Source organism: Mus caroli, chromosome 1 (assembly GCF_900094665.2).
Source record: "Mus caroli chromosome 1, CAROLI_EIJ_v1.1, whole genome shotgun sequence".
Lineage (NCBI taxonomy): Eukaryota > Metazoa > Chordata > Mammalia > Rodentia > Muridae > Mus > Mus caroli.
In genome coordinates this window covers 157,806,460-157,827,869 of record NC_034570.1, presented here as the reverse complement: position 1 = coordinate 157,827,869, position 21,410 = coordinate 157,806,460, and the positions used below count along the sequence as shown (strand labels likewise).

At 44.5% G+C, this 21,410-nt stretch overlaps 1 protein-coding gene across 1 annotated transcript in view; it reads left to right on the top strand.

Moving 5' to 3' along the window:
• Positions 1 to 4,250: 4,250 nt before the first annotated feature.
• Lrrc52 (leucine rich repeat containing 52) overlaps positions 4,251 to 21,410 on the top strand; it is a 21,837-nt gene continuing 4,677 nt past the window's right edge. The window contains exon 1 of the mRNA XM_021170797.1: positions 4,251 to 5,151. Coding sequence (XP_021026456.1) covers positions 4,530 to 5,151 — 622 coding nt within the window. The 5' untranslated portion in view covers positions 4,251 to 4,529. The remainder of the gene's footprint in view (positions 5,152 to 21,410) is intronic.

Genomic DNA, 21,410 nt, shown 5'->3' with positions numbered 1-21,410 from the left:
TCAAAAGATGGCCTAGTCGGCCATCACTGGAAAGAGAGGCCCATTGGACTTGCAAACTTTATATGCCCCAGTACAGGGGAACACCAGGGCCAAAAAATGGGAGGGTATGGGGGACTTTTGGGATAGCATTGGAAATGTAATTGAGGAAAATATGTAATAAAAAAAATATTATTAAAAAAAAGAATTTAACTGGGGCTGGTGAGATGGCTCAGCGGTTAAGAGCACCGACTGCTCTTCCAAAGGTCCTGAGTTCAAATCCCAGCAACCACATGGTGGCTCACAGCCATCCATGACAAAATCTGATGCCATCTTCTGGAGTGTCTGAAGACAGCTACAGTGTACTTACATAAAATAAATAAATAAATAAATATTTTTTTAAAAAAGAATTTAACTGGAGCTGGGTGGGGCTGAGGACATTGTAGGCAACTCACTACCAACTGCTTCATTCATGAAGCCCTAGGCTCGATCCCCAGCACCACATTAAACCCAACACTTAGGAAATGGAGGATCAGAAGTTCAAGCCTATCCTCGGCTAGATCAGGCCAGCCTGAACTACAGAGACCTTGTCTCCTAAAATAAATTTTAGAAAACAACAACAGAGGGCTAGGAATGTAACTCAGTGGGAGAGTGTTTGCCAAGCACAAGGCTCTAGGTTCAAACTCTAACACCATAAAAAAAAAAAAAAATCAAATGAACGACAACAAAAAAGAATGCCAAGGCTAAACAATACCACAAGCCTACTGAAAGACAAAGAGCCTCGGTGTACAAATTTGTCACAATTGCAACCGGTGGCCTGAACTGCTAGGTCAATTTACTCCACAGAATTAATGGAAAACATAGTGAGTGTTCCAGGCACTTGTGGGTGACATGATTGGTAGTTAAGGCTTGTTCCTGGACCTCTCTGGCTCTTGTAACTTGTCTGTTATGTAACACTGGACACTGGCACTCCTTAGAGTCCATCCCTTCACTACAGGGCTCATTGGGTGGCTAGAAGATCACATACCTGACACTGGCAGTTACTGTCCTTTTAACAACTCTAGAAAGGCAATGTCCATCACTTTCACCTAAGGGGAACCTTATGGCCACAGAAGGAAGCAATGCTGCCCATTGAAGCACTAAATAAAATCTACTGTCTGTCTGTCTGTCTGTTTTCTGAGATGGGGTTTCTTTCTATAGCCCTGGATGTCTTGAAACTTGTTCTGTGGACCAGGCCCTCAGTTAGAGATGTACCTGCCTCTGCCTCCCTAGTTCTGGGGTTGAAGATGTGCCACTATCATCACCCAGATCAATAAAATCTTACCCCCAAGTTACTCTACACAGGCATCCCCTGCACTGAAATCTACAAGGCATCTGGAAAACCAAGCCATGATCTCTCCTTGATATCAACTATAGGTCACAGCCTTACTTTTAGTCCTAAGAACATGGAATAATGCCAGCCATGGTACATAGATCCATCTGTTCTGAGCTGGAAGTGGGATCTAATTCCTCTGCTAAACCTTGTATGCAGTTCTGAGGCTTCCTCTTGGGCACTCCTGGATAATGAATGCTGCAGAAATGCACAATATGGAGGAATCCTAAAAACAAAGGCATTCCTGGGGAGCATAAGGAATTGGAGTGAGTTCCTCCAGCCTTGACTCTTAAGGATCAGGCATCTTTGAGTGAAAAGATACCAGTTTCTACTAACGACAGACCCAGGGTGTATATAGACAGCTGCATACACTTGGATTTGGCCTGTGGGCCCCAGTTCTCTCAGCATGCTTTGGAACTTCTTTCTCTTTTCCACACTAACCTTATCTGTTTTCATTGCTTCCCTTGGCCCTTGGCCCACAGCCACTCTCACGGTGAGGACTCTGTGTAAGAAGAGCTGGACTGGATCAACATCTGGGGTGAATGGGATACCCTGAGTGGCTCTTATACCAAAGTCATCAAAATGTTACCTTCTTTAACTATGAACCCATATTCAACAGCTAGGAAAGAAAAACAAGTATTGGCCTGTGTACCACCGATTGCTAACTCCACGTAAGCCCTCAGTTGGCCCCATTCACACGTTTAATACACTGGCATCGAGATTTCTCATTGCTTTCTTCCTAGGCAAATAAAAATACACCCGAGTCAACTTCCCTTAGCACCTGAAGCAAGACAGCTATGCACCCATGAGTCCTGAGGCTTCAGGATTAGAAACTGTTTAGCTGCCTCAAACAAAGGGGATGCCTGAGGTTGGCCATTCGAGGGAGTTAGATGTGGCTGGTTAGTGCTACTCAGTCATCTTTAGCGTGGCTTATTTATCTAAGGCTTTTGAAGGGGAACGTGCTTGTCATAGTATGGTCAAACAGGTAAGGCCAGGTCTGATGCTACTGTCCTGGAGTCAAGAACGCTGGAAAGTGAAATGCAGAAACCTGGAGTCATGGTCCTCTGAGGAAAAGAAGACTCTAAGAGGGAGAATGGTGTAAAAGAAAGGTGGAAAAGCTGGTGGTGTGGCTTACGAGGTAAAGCCACTTGTTATCAAGCCTGATGGCCTGAGTTCAGTCCCTGGGGCCCACACGGTGGAAGAGAGCTCCTGAAACTTACCCTCTGACTTCCATGTACAGTTATGTCCATGCACACATTCCCCACAAACACACACGTGCACATGCACACATGCACACACTGTAATTAAAACATTCATCAAATAGACAGAGTAGAGAGACACAGCAGGAGCATTGGGAAAGCTCTGGAGGTCAGTCAGGGACCATCACTCCTGGGAACATCTCACAGAGTGTCCTAGGATGCCCAACCTGAGCATCACACGCTGCTGCACTCCCAGAGAGTACGGCCACTGTGAAGACTAATCTATTATATAGTGAAGACTCTACTATATGCTCTAAATTTATCTCAGATGCAATGTTCTAAGATCGAGGGAGGGACTTGTTTATGTTTTTTTTTAAACTGATTTTTTTTTAATTATAAAGAAAGGTTGGCTTCCCTATCAATTAAATCTTGCTTCATTTGGGACAACTATCATTTAGGTCATTACATTAAGTGTTTGAAATTTCTGCCTGAAGAAGGTCACTTTCAAATTAGTAAACATCCCTAAGTCATCACGTTAATTCCCAGCCAGTCACCCGAGAAATGCTGAGTCAGGAAACATAACCAAGCATTAGCTAACTAGCCATGAATCCACTCGACTTTATTAATCTCTCTCTTGGCAGAGAAGCAAGAAAAGGAAGCAAGCCATCAGAGACATTCACGCATCATTCATTCAATAAGTATTTATTAAATGCCTAGTGCCAGGCGCTATGCTAAGCTAAATACAAGTTTCATTGAGCTATTAATATTCCCACCTATATGTGAAGGTTTCTAAAGAATAAGGTACTGCTTTCCATAAATAACCCATTTTAACTCCTGAGGTGCTTTATCTTCATTTCTGACCTCATGCCTTCCCCCACAGAGAGAGTTATACACCCCACACCCCATTCCTCTAGAGACTCCTTTCATCTGTCAAGCACTTAATGAGCAGAAACTCACAGTAGAAACACTAGACCTGTACTCGCTGTGTTTAAACTCCTAGAAAAACATAAGTCATAAGAAATGATTCATATTATCACACTCACAGGTTTTTATTCTGCGTTTGGGCTTTTTTTTAAGGGGAGTAACTTACTGTCCAAAAAAGTCTTTTTAAAATAAGAATGTTTACATGCATGTGTGCACACATACACACACATACACACACACTCCAAATGTAGACAAGGATGTATAAAACCTAGAAATAAAATCTTAAGAGTCTCACCCTATCAGAGGATTTATTACAAAAGAGGCAAACCCCTTTCCTATCTTCTAAAAACAACTGACATCCCTCAAAATTTAAAAACCAGGAAACGGTCTGCTCTAAGAGCTGATCACCAGAAAGGATGATAGGGCTGAAGACATCCCAGGTTCCCACTAGGAATGAACTAAGGGCTCATATCTGGCCAAATCCTCTCTGACACCTCCATGTGGAGCTGATATGAACACTCCAAGAATCCCCTGGCACACACCTGCACACAGGGCCCTCGTGTGTGTCCCCCCACACCTGCATGCCTGACTCCTCCAGAGAGCAAGCTTATCTACATACACAAAACACCCCTGACCACCCAGAAGGAGAGGTGAGAAACCTCTCTCCCTCTGCCTCAGAGTCTCCCGAGGCTGCTGACATCACAAAAGTGTCAACTGGCAACCTCATTGTCATGCGGTTCTCCCCTGGCTCCCCTTCACTTACAAAGGCAGGGAAAGGGTGAGACCTTTCAGAGCTGCCAAGTGGGCGAGCTTCCAACAGCACTCGGACTGAGCAAGTAGCAGAGCCACCAAGCCGGCAGCAGGGCACTGGGCCTCGTGTTTCAACTTCTGTTCAGTTCTCCTGTAATGGAAAATTGCTTTGCACAAAGCTAGAGTGTTACAGTTTTTTCCAGCACCCATCCCCTGCCCTGCCCCACCCCTCGGCAGCCTTCAGATCAGGAGGACAGCTTGTACCCGCCCTCAGGAAGGTAGAAGGAGGGGAACCGTGGCTTCTTACTATGTCCCTTGCTTCAGGCCCTAGCTCTAAGTTGTTACTCTTCTCTCTTGGAATGGGGTTGGTATCAGGGTCCAAGTGTCCAAACAAGTGTGTGTGTCAAGACCAAGAAGTAGCCTGCATAGATTTGCACCTAACGGAATACCCAGCTGATATTCCTCTGAACACCCGGAGACTATACCTGAACAATAACAAAATCACTAGTTTACCAGCTTTGCAGCTGGGATTCCTCAGTGACCTCGTTTACTTGGACTGTCAGAACAACCGGATTCGAGAGGTGATGGATTATACCTTCATCGGGATCTTCAGACTCATCTACCTTGACCTCAGCTCCAACAACCTAACTTCCATCTCCCCTTTCAGCTTCTCAGTGCTCACCAACCTGGTGAGGCTGAACATTTCACACAACCCTCACCTGTTGTATCTTGACAAATACGTCTTTGCCAACACCACGTCTTTGAGGTACCTGGACCTCAGAAACACTGGATTGCACATCATCGACCATAATGGCTTCCACCACCTGGTGGTGCTCCAGACTCTGTACCTAAGTGGGAACCCCTGGATATGCAACTGCTCCTTCCTGGACTTCACCATCCACTTATTAGTGTCCCATATGGACCACCCAGGTAAGGGGTTGATTGGCAGTGGGTGCCATGCCATGGGAGGGACTGGTTTTCTGAGAGGGGTAGTCAAAAGATGATCGGGATGGAGGAAAAGCTGTGTGAGATGGTTAAAAAGTACCGTCACTGTTTGGCCCGGCCCCCTCCTTGGGTTGACTGGAGAGGCGATAATGCTTAATAGCAATAGTTCTAGAATGAGAATTCAGAATTCAAACATGTCACCTACCACTCCTGTGCCTTTAGAAAAATCTCATTTCTCTGTACCTGTTTTCCATCCCATAAAACTGGTACATATTACATAATTTGCAGAATGGTAGCCAACAAAATGTGCATGTAAATGATACAAAATGTGTACTGTAATTGTAAAGTTACAAAGTAATTCAAGGGCACTGGGCTCCCTGTGGGTAAACTGTGTTAATCTGATTAATGCCATGACTGAATTTTTCCAGGGTCTAAAATAAATTCAGTCCTTCACAGGTGAGGGAGAATCCAACAGGGCTCAGGGAAAGTACCACGGGGGGTGGGGGGGGAGGGTGGCAGGGGTGGGGTGCATAGAAGCCTCAGGGACAGCAAAAGACAGAGGACAGAAGGAAAGCCTTTGATAGACTTGTTTCAAAATGCTGACCTCACAGGAAAGTGCCAAGCTGGGAGAGTCCGGTGTTATAGACTTACCTGGGAGAGTTCCAACCTAGGTGCTGCCACTGAGGCAACCCTCTCTGCAATGGTTCCTTTAGTACCCCAGTGTCTCACATCCCCATCCCAGGGACTCTGTTGTATCCTTCAACCCCAGGTAAGTCAGAGCTTCAGAGAAATGAGACTCCTTACAGAAAGCCTGGGGCCACTGGTACTGTCCCTGTGACATGGCGATTCCTAGCCAAGAACGGCCCTGCAGAACTGGTGGAGAGAGAGTCATCATTCCTCTAGAGCTCTGGGGTGATCATGTCCTAAAAGGCCTTCCAGGCAGGAAGTCCACTGGAGTGAAGCAAGCCAGGATTTCCAGACCAGATTTAAGGAGGCACTGAGAATAAGCCCTCAGAGTAAATGCCTCCTTAACTTTTGTGCCCTGGGCATCTGCCAAAAATCTCATCCTAAGTTGTTAGAATAACAAAAAAGGAACCATAACTTTGTCAGAGATCTCAGTAGCACTAAGACTGAAGACAGGAGCGGTAGCCTTAAGTAGCTTCCTTCCCATCTTCTCTCTAAGATGGTTCTACAGAGCTCTGCCCTGCATTAAATGTAGTTCCTAAATGTGATTATTCCTGCCAGCTCACATCGTATCTGGTGAAAAGACATCACCTTTTTCTGCCCATCCCCACAGACATACACACATACACATTTTTAGTGCTCAGATGTATTTTAATTAGCATTTGTTGCTTGCCTATAATATGTTACATTCACTCCCCATTATGTCTCTTATCCCACTCCTTTCCTACTCATTTCTCTTCTTTCATGTAGTGTGTGTGTGTGTGTGTGAGAGAGAGAGAGAGAGAGAGAGAGAGAGAGACAGAGACAGAGACAGAGAGACAGAGAGAGATCAATGAGTTTAATTGAGCATAGGCAAGGTGTTATTTATAGAAACATGGGCAACTTAGCATTGGCTCCATCACTGAAGAAAATGGCTTCCCCTTCCTCAGCAGCCACTGACTGCCAGAAGCTCCTCAGGAAGGGGAAGACCTTATGAGCCCCTCCCCCATCTCCACCACAGAATGCAGATGGACCCAACTTGTGCTGGTCTTGTATGATCCACACACATCATTCTTGTGCAGTGGCCACCAGGTTGCCAGGGCAACCTTCTCCCCTACCTGACTAACTATGGCAATTTACCTTCTACCCTGGCTTCTAAGCCTACCATGCAGTTCACCAAGCTTTCATGCAATTTTCCTTAATCAAATTTCTGCTTTTACAGTTGTGTCTTCTCAGAATTTTCAGGCTGACTCCTTTGGACTCCTTGACTCTTTCAATTCTACCCATAATTGAACAAGATTGTAAGGCAGGTCTTTTTCACTGCATGTTTTCAAAGACAGCAGAAGGCATAACTGTCTTGTCAAGCTCAGAAACCCCTCATAGACAAAGGAGTCACAGCTTTCCTCCACTGGCCAGTGGGACCCACAACTACTGATTGGGCCCTGCTGCTCGTCCCTGTTGTCCAGAGGCTTAGAGGAGCCTCAGAGGCCACTTCCAGAAGTGCGATCCCACTGTTCCTAGTTAGTCACTGCTGGTATCTCAGAGAACAAGGATAGGTCACAGCCAGATAAATCTCTGTGATTTATCCTCGCAGGTCTCCATAGGCTGGCTGGACCAAAATCACACCACTAATACACATTTTAAAAATCAGTTTCAAATTGAGGTCTGAGCTATGCGGTTTAGGGCCAGTTGGAAAAAAGAAACTGAGAAAACCCAGTCATTTGGGCTCGGAGTTTTGAAGATTCCATGATCTGCTTCTAGTCCTAAAGCAAAGCAATGAGAACCTATATAGCAGAAGATGCTGCTGAAGGGACTGTGGTCCCAACATCCCCTTCAAGGACATGTAGCCAGCTGCACAAGTTCCTAGTCCCTCCTCTTAAAGGTTCCTCAACCGACTAATAGCTACATGGAGTTAGGACCAGATCATTAACGTTTTCCACAGACCTTTGGGAAACATTTTAGCCCCACACTATAGCAAGGTCTTTATGAGACTGTATTATCTTTTAAATCTGAAAATCATAAAACTATAATCTTGTATCAGATTAGTTAAATGTAACTAAAGTTGTTTTATTTCTTATCTGTCTACTCCTTAGAACTCATAAAAGATTGTTTACTTTGATTAACAGGCACTGTCAAAATATAATTGCAATACTCTATTACCTACCCAGATTTCTCATAGTCTATCCAAACTCCAAAAGGAGAAATCTACTCTAGTGCTGGGCCTCTTCGGATCTCATTCAATCTCATATTCATTCTCTCCCTTCTCCTTACCTTTCTCCTCTTCCTCTTCCTCTTCCTCTTCCTCTTCCTCTTCCTCCCTTTCACATACACACACACATACACATGAGCATGCATGCATGCAAACACATAAAAATCACATGAACAAACAAGCACAAAGGTGGGTATAGTCATATACATATATACATACCTGCCTATAAATTACATCGACATAACAGGTATCCACGAAAACATACACCAAACTGAACACACAAAAATGTATTATATGCCTCTTACCTTTAGCTAAATTTAATGCAAAATAAGCACTATTTCAATCGACTCTCCTATAATTATTCTACAGGGTAGTCATACCTTGGCTTATACATGAACATTCTTGCTGAACTCTCAATTACAAACTCTCCTATTTATATCACATTTGCTGTCAAAATGGTGAACTTGACATGTTCTAGAATGGAACTCACACTTCTCTCCCCAGATAGCCACAGTTCAGGATATAGGAAAAGATCAATGACATTAGAAAAGTAGCCTTGTTGTAAAGGGGAATCCAGTTTGCACATAGGTTCCTTTGAGGTAAGAAGGTCCTACCCTTCAGCACTAGTGTGGTCCCTGTGTTGCAGTATTAAGGGCAGGCAGTATGGTGGTGAATGTGCTGTACTTATAATCCATGCAGGCAAACCGCCCACCCATACACAAAAAATAAAAATATTTTTTAAAAAAAATCAGTGAAGCAACAGATTTCCATTTAGCTCATCTCTTCATCCCTCCATTGCCAAACAATTGCCAATGGGTATAACTAACCCAGGCTCTGATACTGTGTACAGAGATTCACATGACACTAGGAGATCAGCACCATCATTATGTGCCTAAGGTCTCTGGGGCACAGCAGAGCTAAATAAAACTGGAGCCAGTATCTGCCTAGACATCACCCTTGGCTCTAAGTGATGGGACAGCCACCATGCAGACAGCAGAGCCCAGAGCTGAAAGCTCAGGTTCTCAAGAGAAATAGACATGTTATGATTCTAGCCTGCCACTTACTATCTATAGGATATCAGATAAGTCATTTAACCTCTCTGAACTTTGATTTCTTCATCTTTAAGACATAGATAATAATAGATCCAACCTACATAGGGCTGTCATAATGATGCACCAAGAACATTTATGAAGTGCTATTAGCATTAAGCTTGACACCTCATAAGCATTCTGTAAACAAATGGTTGGTAGATGTAAGAACTGTAGAGACGATGTCAGCCAAGCGGTTCCTTGAAGAAGAGGTGGGTTGTAGGAGGTCTCGCACACAGAATACTGTCTAGGAAACAGGAAGACTACAGAGATATAGACAGGGCATGCATAGTATTTGGAAAGGTGATCATTAAGACTTTGTACTTTAATCCATGAGGAAAGAGATAAGGGGATTCCTAGAAGGAGTTGGATATCAGGTAAATTGAGAGCACAAAGTTCCAGACCCTGAAAAGCCAAACTCAAAGGCCAAAATCAAGACCTGGTTACTTACCAGTGAGTTATGAGACTCAGAGCTGGATCAGCAACACCAAGGTAGTAGCTGTGCCTGCATCACTGAGACTGGATCTTAAAGTTCAATCCAAAGAAAATGCCACTTCCAGAGGCAGGTGTGGATGTACACAGTTTTCTAGGCAAGAAGGTAAAGTTAGCCCAACAGAGGGGTGGTGGCACAGACTTGTGATTTCCAAGTGCTGAGCAAAGCTCTTCTCCATTTCTCCCCAGCTACTGCCTACTACTGCGCTGAAATTAGACATAGGATATTTGTCTTAGTCAGGGTTTCTATTCCTGCACAAACATCATGACCAAGAAGCAAGTTGGGGAGGAAAGGGTTTATTCCGCTTACACTTTCATACTGCTGTTCATCACCAAGGAAGTCAGGACTGGAACTCAAGCAGGTCAGGGAACAGGAGCTGATGCAGAGGCCATGGAGGGATGTCCTTTACTGGCTTGCTTCTCCTGGCTTGCTCAGCCTGCTCTCTTATAGAACCCAAGACTACCAGCCCAGAGATTGTCCCACCTACAAGGGCCTTTCCCCCTTGATCACTAATTGAGGAAATGCCTTACAGTTGGATCTCATGGAGGCATTTCCTCAACTGAAGCTCCTTGCTCTGTGATAACTCCAGCTGTGTCAAGTTGACACAAAACTAGCCAGTACAATATTCATGCCCCCAATGCTGTGACCTTGAAAAGGACCCTGTAAGACTGCTAACTTCCTGAGGAGAATAAGTAGCCCTAAGCCATTATCGGTTCTCATACCAGAGGAAGGGGTAAATTATTGTACTCTCTAATTAGCTAAAGTGAATTCTGCAACAGTGGAAAACCTTGAAGGAAGACAAGGTCCTGAAAGAAAAGGGAAGGGACTCAAGAAAGGGCATGTGGGTATGTTCTTCTCCTACCCCATCCTGAGCTCAAGGGACCCTCCCCCACTGAAAGGGAGGCTAACAGGAAACTGAAATGTTTTTGTTCACCTCAATTCATCTTAATGTTATACAAAACAGGAATATTGAAACTCTCCCAAATGAACAAGATGCTTGGCACTATTATCAAAATTATTAAACAAAATCATACAACGGCACTCTAAGCAGATGCATGAAAGTATTCAGTCTGATACAGTTCGCTTTCCAAACTCAGAGGATAGCAGAAATGGAAGTGTGTTGTGATATGCCAGATGCCGGGTGCCCTGCTGAGCTCTGGTGAGCACAGGGTTAAAACAGATGCAAGCATTGTTCCTTTTTAGCCCAGGTCAGCAAGTAGGTGAACTAATTCCTGGCCGGACGCTGTAATTTTCCACTCATTAGTGACATCGGAAGGTGAGAGTGGCTACTGAGTTCTTCCCAGGATATTTATTTTTCCTTAGTGGGACAGTGTTAATATTTCTAGGATGTTCTCCAAAAAGTCACTGAGCCCCAAGCTCCTGGTAGCTATACTGGCTCCCCGTTAACCTCCAAAGTCTGGCCCAAGGCAGCCAGCAGCAGTTTCTGCAGCACTGTGAACACCTTAGATGTGATGTCCAATATAGAAGCCATTGGCTGTATGTGACTATTGAGCTCTTGAAATTTGGAGTACCACTAAACTGCATTTCTAACTGTTATTTATTTTAGTCCATTTAAATAGCCCCACAGGATCGTGGCTCTTGTGATGCTGGGCAAGCCATTTAACAGAGAGCCTTAAGCTGAATCTGTTTTTATGTTAGTTTGTGTTAGAGTGGGTTATTGGGTTGTTTGGTCGTTTAGTTGGTTGGTTGGTATTTGGTTTTGGTTTGGAGTTTCGTTTTGTTTTGTTTTGCTTTTGCTTTGATAAGATACCTGAGACAATGACATAAAGAAAAACATGGTTATTTGGGCTCATGTTTCAAAGATTTAAGTCCACAGTTGGCTGTCTCCATGGTTTCTAGGCTTAGAGCGGAAAGATAAAGGAGGAAGTGACCTACTTCCTATGATGACACCCCACTTTTTAGTTTCAACCACCTCCCAAGAATGGTCTCAAACTATGAGTTCATCAGTGGATTAACCCATTGGTTAGGTCAGAGCACCCACGATTCAATCAGTTCCCAAAGGACCCGCATCTGAACATTATATTAGTGATCAAGCCTTCAAAATGAGTCTGAGGGAGGGGACATTACATACTGAAATTATAGCAAACATCCTCACAGGTGACTACTGGACCTGGCCCAGCATGGATATATACCGCCATCCAAGTCTAGGATTCTTCTCCATTTTTATACTATTTTCTTGCTCTTGGGCACATCCACTTATTTGACTCTAAAACACTTACTATACTCTTCTCTGTGCAAAATATATGAAGATGGTTGTAACACAGAGAAGTTCTAATTCCTGTTAAATATGGTCAGCCAGGAATAGAAGAGACATAACATAGACTGAAAAGTCAGAAAGCCCTGCCCTGGTGTAGTAACACCCTTAAGTGACTTAGAGAGCTACTTCCTCACTTTGAAACTTGCTCTTCTTGTTGGGTTTTTTTTTTTAAGATATATTTATTATGTATACATTGTTCTGTCTGCATATGTGCCTGGAGGCCAGAAGTGAGCACCAGATCTCATTACAGATGGTTGTGAGCCACCATGAGGTTGCTAGGAATTGAACTCAGGACCTCAGGAAGAACAGTGCTCTTCACCTCTGAGCCAACTCTCCAGCCCCATTTTTCTTGTTTTGAAAGTAGGAGAACAGAACTTGAAATTCTCAAAGACCCTTTTTTCTCAAAGACTTCAGATCCAAATAGAAAGATAAGACACTCATGATAGAAGAGGAGATCGATGCTCAACAGAAAGGATCTTGAGTAAACAAGTGCATGGTGGGTAAAAGGGAGATGGAGGTATTCCTGGTACAGATGGCTACAACCATGGGAGGAAGGGAAAGGAAGAAGTAGGAAGCCCCTGATTCTGGTGCCCTTCTATTCCCCATGTTAAGCTCCATCAACTCTTCTGCCACAGGGTAGTCAGCACCCCAGGCTTTCCTCCCAGGCCTGACACCCCAAGCAGAGGCCTTAAACTCTAATGAGCACTAAAGCCCCACTCCTGGGATTCTGAGTCATGGACAGGCACTTCTCAGACAACCTAAGGCAGGCAGCATCCTGTGTTCCAGAGCTTCTGGGGATGTTCTCGCTGAAAAACAAGTTAATTCGCCCTGAGATGCTAATGGATAATAATGTTTTGAAATGTCTCCCTCATGGGGCATTTGCAGTTTGACAGGAAACCATCAGAAATCAAGGATTCAGAAAGTGACTGGCTACTAGAGATAGGAATGGGACATGTTTAGGCCCCCTTGTGTCAACTCTTAAATTGTAGTCCTTAGGCAGTTCTAATTGAGCCCAGTGGTGAGAACCAAAAGTCAAGGAGGAATCTGGGTAAGGGTGACACAGAGGTGGGTACACTAGGCAACCGAGGGACATCTGCAGGAACAGATGGTTTGGGGCATGTGATGCTTCAGGTCCAAGTCATTGTGAGGGCATTTTGAACAGAGAACATCTTAGTTTCATTCCGTGGCTATTTCATCCTGTATCCAGGCAGCTATAATAGAATAGTGGCCCCATTTCAACACACCGAGTACAAAGTCATCTTCAGCTGTGCCAAAACTTAGATTTCCAGAATGAATTCAGGTCTTGCACCATTTCACTACAAATGTTAACCCAGCTGCAAGCTCCTCCATCAGAGAAATTGAAATAAAGACTGGAGGCAGGCAGAGGTGGGGAGAGGAGCCGAGAGAAAATGAGATGGTTCAAACATTGTCAACTGCTCTTCCAGTCTGGCTGTCAGATCTTATAAAAACATTCCCTGGCCTTGACGCTAGAAGATCATCTTTCTGAGATCAGTGAAGGGGCATAAAGGTAAATGACTAATCCCGCCCCCCCCAAAAAAGGGTGGCCAGCCAGGTGATTCTGATAGGCTCCAGTGCTCAACCCTTACTCGACCCAAATGGTATCCCTGAGGCTAAGTTGTCTCAAGGTCAAGCAGGAAAACACCATAGCTCTCCACGTGACTTCTCAAACTACCTAGCAAACTCAGGCTTTTGGAACATGGCAGTAAAAGGCTGGCCAGAACAGCCAACCTGAGTTGCCCCATCTGGACAGATAAGGAGCATGCTGGCAGAATCCAGGGTGATGGATGCAACTAGAAAGCGAGACAAGGGTCCTTTAGGGATGGATAACTATCTGAGGACCATGCTGTGTGTGGTGGCTTGAATATGCTTGGCTAAAAGAGTCACACTCTTAGACGGTGTGGCCTGGTTGGAGGAAGTGTGTCACTGTGAGGGTGGGCTTTGAGAACCTCTTCCTAGCTGCCTGGATGCCTAGTCTTCTCCTGTTTGCCTTTGGAACAAGATGTAGAACTCTCACCTCCTCCAGAACCTGCCTGGATGTTGCCATGATTCTTGTCATGATAATAGACTGAGCCTCAGAAGTAAGCCAGCCCCAATTAAATGTTGTCCTTCATAAGAGTTGACTTGGGGGGCTGGAGAGATGGCTCAGTGGTTAAGAGCACTGACTGTTCTTCCGAAGGTCCTGAGTTCAAATCTCAGCAACCACATGGTGGCTCACAACCATCTGTAATGAGATCTGATGCCCTTTCCTGGTGCATCTGAAGACAGCTACAGTGTACTTAGATATTATAATAATAATAAATAAATTTTTAAAAAAATCTATAAAAAAAAAAAGAGTTGACTTGGTCATGGTGTCTCTTCGCAGCAATGGAAATCCTAACTAAGACACTGCGTATCATAAGCCCTGGAGAGCAGGCAAGCCTGGAGACAGAGTTAGGAATTCAGCTGCTGAAGACAACCAGGGGGCAGAGAACAGAGGCTGAGAGCAGTGGTGGGGATAGAGGTGTGGAGATGTAGGACAGGAGAATTTGGAAAAGAGAAACAGGACCTAGGACTGAACTGGTCTGCTCATGGCTCCTTATACTTCCTGTTAGGCAAAACTGTAGGTGATAAATTTATATTAATTTAACTTCTTTCTTAATATCCTGGGAACTCTATGATAGTATTCTGCATCTTTAGGAAGTAGCACAAAGTCTGACAAAGAGAAAGTCCCATTAAATGAGTGCATAAAACTGGAGAAATAAAAAGAAAGGGGGAAGTGAAGAGTAACTTCTAATGTTTAGCTTGGACAACTGTGAGAAAGTCATTGAGCTAAACACTTGCCGGGTCATCTTCCCATGACTAGAACAAAATACCTAATATTTCTGACTTATCAGGAGAATGTGGCTGCTGGCTCACAGTTGGGAAGATTCAGTCCAGAGTCAGTGGGCCCCATTGTTTTAGTCCTATGATGAGATAGCACATCATGGTGGTGATGCAGTTATTTTCAGGACAATGGGAAGTTTTGATCCAGAGAGGTGTGGCCCAGGAATTGAAGGTGCCAGCCACTCGATGGTCACTACAAGCCAACCTGAGACAATGGCTCTCAGTTAATTGTCTCACAGTCCCTTGGTTAAATGTGAACTCACAAGGAAATAAGCAAAGCAAAAGCAAACTGTATTAAGAAGACATGAGGAATTAGTCAGGAGCAAAGGGAACTCCCAGAGCTAAGATTGATTACAGGAAGAAAGAAGTCAGGAAGCACCTACAGCCAGTGGGCGCTCCTGAGTGGGCGGCCACTGAGCTGCAAGTCAGGGGGTGAGGATTATAATGACAGAAACCGGACAAAGACCAGGGTGATGTCTGTTGAGACCAATTAATTATCTGAGTCTATCAGAGGCCAAGTTAGGGGTGACACACTGTGTGTTCTTATAGTCTAACCAGGGAGATGGACGTGTACTTTCCACCCAGTTAGAGGTAACTGAAGCTTCCCTCTGTACATCTCTGACTTCATCTCTTAGCTGCTAATCTTGACTGTGTGTGATCCATTTATTGCCTGCTAAAGCTACTAATTTCTGACCTTGTAAGGTGTTGCTAGTCTTAGACTTTGATGGAGTCTAGTGGTTGTTAATTAAATGATGTTCTCATGTTTGTTTATATAACCAGTCAGTAGTTTTACCATAACAGCCTGGGTTGAATGAGATTTTTTTTTTCCTCAGCCCAGTCAGGTAGATTTTTTTTTTAAACTGAAAGAAGTAACACTCCAAAGCCAGGCAATACTACCCAGGCACTTACCATCCCAGCACTCAGGAGACAGGTAAGACACAAGAGCATTTCTGTGAGTTCAAGGCTAGGCTGATCTACATTGCAAGTTCCAGGTCAGTCAGGGCTACACAATATGACCCTGTCTCAAGAACAAAACAAACAGCGGGTATTTCAGGGTGGAGTTTACTACTTGGTGGTAGGAAGGATTTTGCTGAGTAGATATGAGACTCTGAGTTTGATCCCCAATACCATGTAAGTGCAGCTGCCAAAGTCCCCCTCACTTTTGCCTGATCAACCTTCTTGTAGCTCCTGGGATATGGCTGTGGTCTTCCTAGGTTACCTCACACCCAGGTCTTTGCCTATGGCACAGTCTGTCATAGGTAGAGGCTGTTTAGAAGCCATTTCTACTTACAGTTTACAGCATGGTGATTAGCTGCTATAGATGGGAGACACAATGCCTTGTGTGTGTGTTTCAGGGAAGAGGCTTGGTGGGAGTGAGTCAGAGCTGACTGGAGCCTGCTGACTCTGACTTTGTCTTCCCAGAACCCTCCCTGTGCACCCTCTGTTCTGGTCATCTTAGGTATCTCCCACCTTGAGGCAAGTCCTGATTTTTTCCCATTCCTGGTGTTCCCAGTGCTCTTGAAGAAGGGATACCAAGAAGGCTAAATCCTTAGTCGCTGAGCAATAGATCCTTCGAGACAATGAGCGTTAGTAAGCTCAGAATAGAGAGAGCAGGTCATCAAGTACACATGTGGAGAATCACTGTCTCTGGTGAGACCAGCAAAGGGAAGGTTTAGAATGAAGTACTCTAAGAGCCAAGCACAGAAGCTCTTGGGAATGTCATGGTATCGAGAGGGGACATAACTCAAGAAGCATACTGAGCATGAACATGAGGCAAGGAGACAGGACAGAAAGGACATTCATTCGAAGAAGACAGTCTCCAAACAGCAGCACCCCAGAAGACCCCAAACTGTCCATCATATTTAACTACCAGGTTCCTGAGATGAGACTGTACCCAAGTCAGGGGTGGACTATGGAAGGTGCAGGGAGAAGAGTACATAGCATGTCTACCTTCTAGGATGTCTCCCTTCCAGTTGGCGGTGGGATGAAGGATATGGGGTGATAATCTGGGCTGAAACAAGAGTGTCTTTCTAAGGAAAATAGATCCAATCATTAGTTAATCTGCTCATTCAGAAAATAGTCAAGAGACAGGAGAGAATAACTAAAGAGGGGAGCCCCATGAAGAGGGAGCAAATGGTCCCTTCTCTGTCTCCTGGGGCTGGGAAGGAAAGCAAGGAAAGCTTAAGTGTGCAGGTGCAGCCGAAGCACTGACCCGCCCTGAGAACCTACCCCTCGCTTTCTATGAAGCCAAAGATTTTCTCTCTCTTTTTGTTTTATTAACTATTTTATTTATTACATCTCAAATAGCTGCCCCCATCCAGGTCCCCTAGTTTCACACAATGTTTCCTATGACACTGCTGAGCCATCCAATGAGAACAAACCTTCTCGAAGATGGTCTGTGGCAGCTGCCGTTGTCACACGGTGTCAGGGATCGAACTCAGGGCTTCATGCACAGGAGGCAAATGTCCTACCACCAAGCTACCTACTCAACCCTGAAGTGTCTGATTTTTAATACATAAAAACTACCTGACTGGGATTTTTAGAAAAATCTTCATGCAGCCCACTCTTCTTGACTGAAAAATGATGCAGAACCCATTCTCTTGTGGTGTTGTAGACGTTAAATAAGATGAATCAATGTGAGGAGTTTGGCACCACAGTCCTCAGTGCTGAACAATGCTCGTCACCACTGTCGCTTCAATTGGGTGCAGACCCAGGTTTCCTGGGGGCGACCCTGAGTGCTGGTAGCATACAGAGCAGGCGATGTTCACAGACAGAAGCAGGCTAAGTATGCATTGCACAAGGAGAGTGAAGTGCCAGGGCTCTTGAGGAAGGGACGTAAACTCTTTCAGACTGAATGCACTGTCCAGCCCTAAGGCCAGGATCTCTCTTTTCATCCCGTCCTGAAAAGTCTGGTCTTTCTCTCAACTTAAAGGAATAACTGCTATACATCTCATTAAAACACATCTACGGCTGAAATTAGCTGGGTGTGGTGATTTGTACTTGTCATCCGAGCCCTCAGAAGTCTGAGGCAGGAGGACTGCAGAAAGTCTAAGGCAAGTCTGGGCTACACAGTGCATTCCAGGCTATTCTAGGTTACAAAATGATTCAAATCTGTCCCAAACCAACAAACCAACCAAAATGAAAGTCATGTCAGGTAAACCGTTGCCTGTCTCAATTTATCTTCTTGTACAAGCTAAGAGTCTCTAGTCCCAGTCTTTGGCCAAGATGAGATAAGGCATTATTACCTCCAAATGACAGTTACTGAAGTGTAAGAAGCCCAGCCTGGATTCTTGAGTGCCTTAGCAGGCACTGGACAGACCACTATGGAAGAGACATACTGTGTGGAGCCTCCATTGTTACGTGAGAGGAAGGCTGTAAGCAGCAGCTACTCCCAAGGGAAAAGGTGTGCCCAGTAGACACTTCAGATCAGGTGGTCTTTCTATGCAGAGAACTGAATAAAAAAGTGAAGGACAGGGGCTGGTGAGATAGCTCAGCGGGTAAGAGCACCGACTGCCCTTCAGAAGGTCCTGAGTTCAAATCCCAGCAACCACATGGTGGCTCACAACCACTCTTAATGAGATCTGATGCCCTTTTCTGGAGTGTCTGAAGACAGCTACAGCGTACTTACATATAATAAATAAATCTTTAAAAAAAAAGTGAATGACAAAAGTAAAGGACAAAAGTGAAGGACAAGCCACGGAAACATGAAGTGAGGTGAGGGAGGGGCTTTCTAGACAGGGGAGTGAGCAACAAGACACCAGGACGCACTGTGCTTGACAAGCTAGAAGGTGAGAATGGCCGCAGCAAGGGGAAAGGGAAAGAATGAAAGGAAACAGAACAGCCTGGTCGGAAGCCACACAGCAAATAAGCCACACAAGGGCTGGCTTTTATTCCACCGTGCCAAGGGGGACTGCAAGGGGTTTTTAGCAGAGAAGGAACATGCTTGGTGATTGACAGTTGGCTCCCACAGCTGTACGTAGGGGAGATTGTCAGAAATGGGGGCTAAAGGGGAAGGATGGTGGCTCAGACTAGAGTAACACCGCACAGGATGAGACCACTAAGAATCAGGACATATAATAGTGAAGGGCGACCCACAGTGTTCACCTATGCCTTGATTCCAGGTAGGATGTGAGCAAGGAGACTCCCTTGTTTCTTCCGGGTCCACAGGTGAGTTGTGATACCCTTCACTCCTGAAATTTTATAAATTGCTTGCTATCCATGAGGGTGTACCACAGGTTTTCCCATAGATCACTCTAGTGAGGTTGTTTTCTCAACTGATGTTCCATCTTCCAAAGTGATACTATCTTGTGTCAAGTTGATAAAAAAAAAAAAAAAACCTAGCCAGCACAGAGTGATTTTATGCCAAAAAAAATTGTAAAAACAAGCAGGACATCACACCTAGATAGCTAGGTGATGAAGAAATGTAGCCCCCATAGGCAAAGGTAGAGCCTGTGTCAGGAGGCGAAAGGTTCCTGAGAGCATGGGGAAGGTCTTGCTCTCCAGTCAGCTTTGGTGTTGGACTGCTGCTACGCTGCCCCGTGTAGATTCCTTCCTAGGGAGTCACCCCTGGAGTTTCATCCATTGCACAGAAGGATAGCACAGTGATTTGTTTTCTTCAAATTCTACCTAGAGAACCTGTTCTAAACTACAGGCCAAAGGCATGGTGCCTAGCGGGCTAAGAAGTACTTGACAAAACATGTCAGCCAACCAAAATTAGAGTTTGAGCTAAACCTAGTGTGACTCGCCTATAATCCCAGTTACTTGGGAAGCTGTGGTGGGAGGATCGCAAGTCCAAAGCTTCCTGGACTACAGACAGAGTGAGCTCACAGCCTGGGAAACCTAATAAAAGTGTGTTGCAAACAGCAATTTTAAGGAGGTTAGGGATCTTGCTTGGTGATACGTGTTACCCAGTATTCACTAGGCCCTAAACTGAATCTTAAATACTGCAGAAAGATACTAGGAGGAAAGAAAGAGGAAGGAGAATCACTGAAGAGGTCACTGCAGGAATGTCCTCAAATTCCACCTCTCCTTGTACCTTGCCCCCTCTTTGAGGCTCCCCAGCCACCAAAACCCAGACAGTTTATTCCCTGAGCACACAGAGGGACTGGGTGCTCACAGAAGCCTGTGTGGAGCTTGCTTCCTTCTGCACCAAATGCCTGGGCATCTAGAGGATGAGCCCTGCCCAGGACCATGATCTTATCCATAGACCAAGGACAGGGTTCTCTTAGAAGGAATCCTGAGTTCAAAGGGAGTCCTCAAAGCTTATTACAACTAATATGTGGTTCTGAAGCACACACTGCACAGGCTCCCTGGCTCCTGCATACACCTGGTTCTGGAAGACATGTTAACTGCCCATGAGTAAGGTGCTATGTGCAGAAATAAACAAGGTGATAGTTTATGTTTCCTTAGGAGCCATTTGCAGGTAGTTAAACATTAATAACAACTGTAATTGTGCCTAGGAGTTTTAACTGGGGCAGATGTTCTGGGCCCACTGGAGTAGTATTGAAATGAGGGATATCAGGGGGTCTAGACACACTGTCTATATAATGTGAATGACACCCCTTGGAGTTCGTCAGGGCAAAGCACGTGGTTGCCCTATGTAAGAGAGAAGAATAGATATACAGTTTATTCATTCCCTAGCCTGGCAATATTTAAAACTACCATTCAAGATGATTCAGAATAGGTTTTAGAGCCAAATTTTATTAATATTTCATGTTATACCTAGTACACATCAAATATTCCACTATCAGTATACAGGTCTATAATCTCTGAAAATGCCAAATCAGACTAAAGAAATAATATATCACTAACAAGCTAAGAAAACAGATTTAAATAATAAACAGGAAGGCAAAAAGGTGAGGAAACAGGACATAAAATACATGAAGTAAATATAAAGCCAGGTAACAAGTTACTAGATACAAAATGTCAACGGACTGACAACAGAAAGTTTTACCAGCTTGGGTGGGGGGAAATTGCAACTCTAAGATGCTCACAAAAATATACATTATGTATAGAAAAAAGGTAACACTGAAGGAATGGAAAAAGACAAGCGATGCAAACACAGGCCAACAGGAACTCAGTCCAGCCACGCTAGGAGAAGCCAGTCTTCACAGCAAGTGTGACCAGCAGTGAGACCTATTAGTCAGTAACTGAAAGGCAATGGTGGTAACTTTCTATGCATCTTTTTAATGCACATTAAAATATGACAGAACTATATGGAATGGCAATTTTGATATGACAGTTTTGAGTCAACCTCCGTCTAGAAAAGATAAAATTCCTTCCCACAGGAACTAATAAACAACCAATAGACTAACAAGAACCGAGAGCCCATCTCTATTCATATTAGAGAGACTGGGAAGATGACTTGGTAGGTAAAGTGACTACTATTTAGGCATTAGGACCTGAGACCGCCACATCCCAGCAGCCATGTTAAAAGCCAGACATAGGCCATACACAGGACAGGTGGATCCCTGGGGCTTGGGCAGCACAGGCTAGCCAAAACAGTGAGCTGAGGGTCAGCGAAAGACCCTGCCTCAAATTTACAAGGAGGAAATTAAGAGAGGACGTCAACCTTTGGCTTTCATATACAACACACACACAGAGACACACACACACACACACAGAGACACA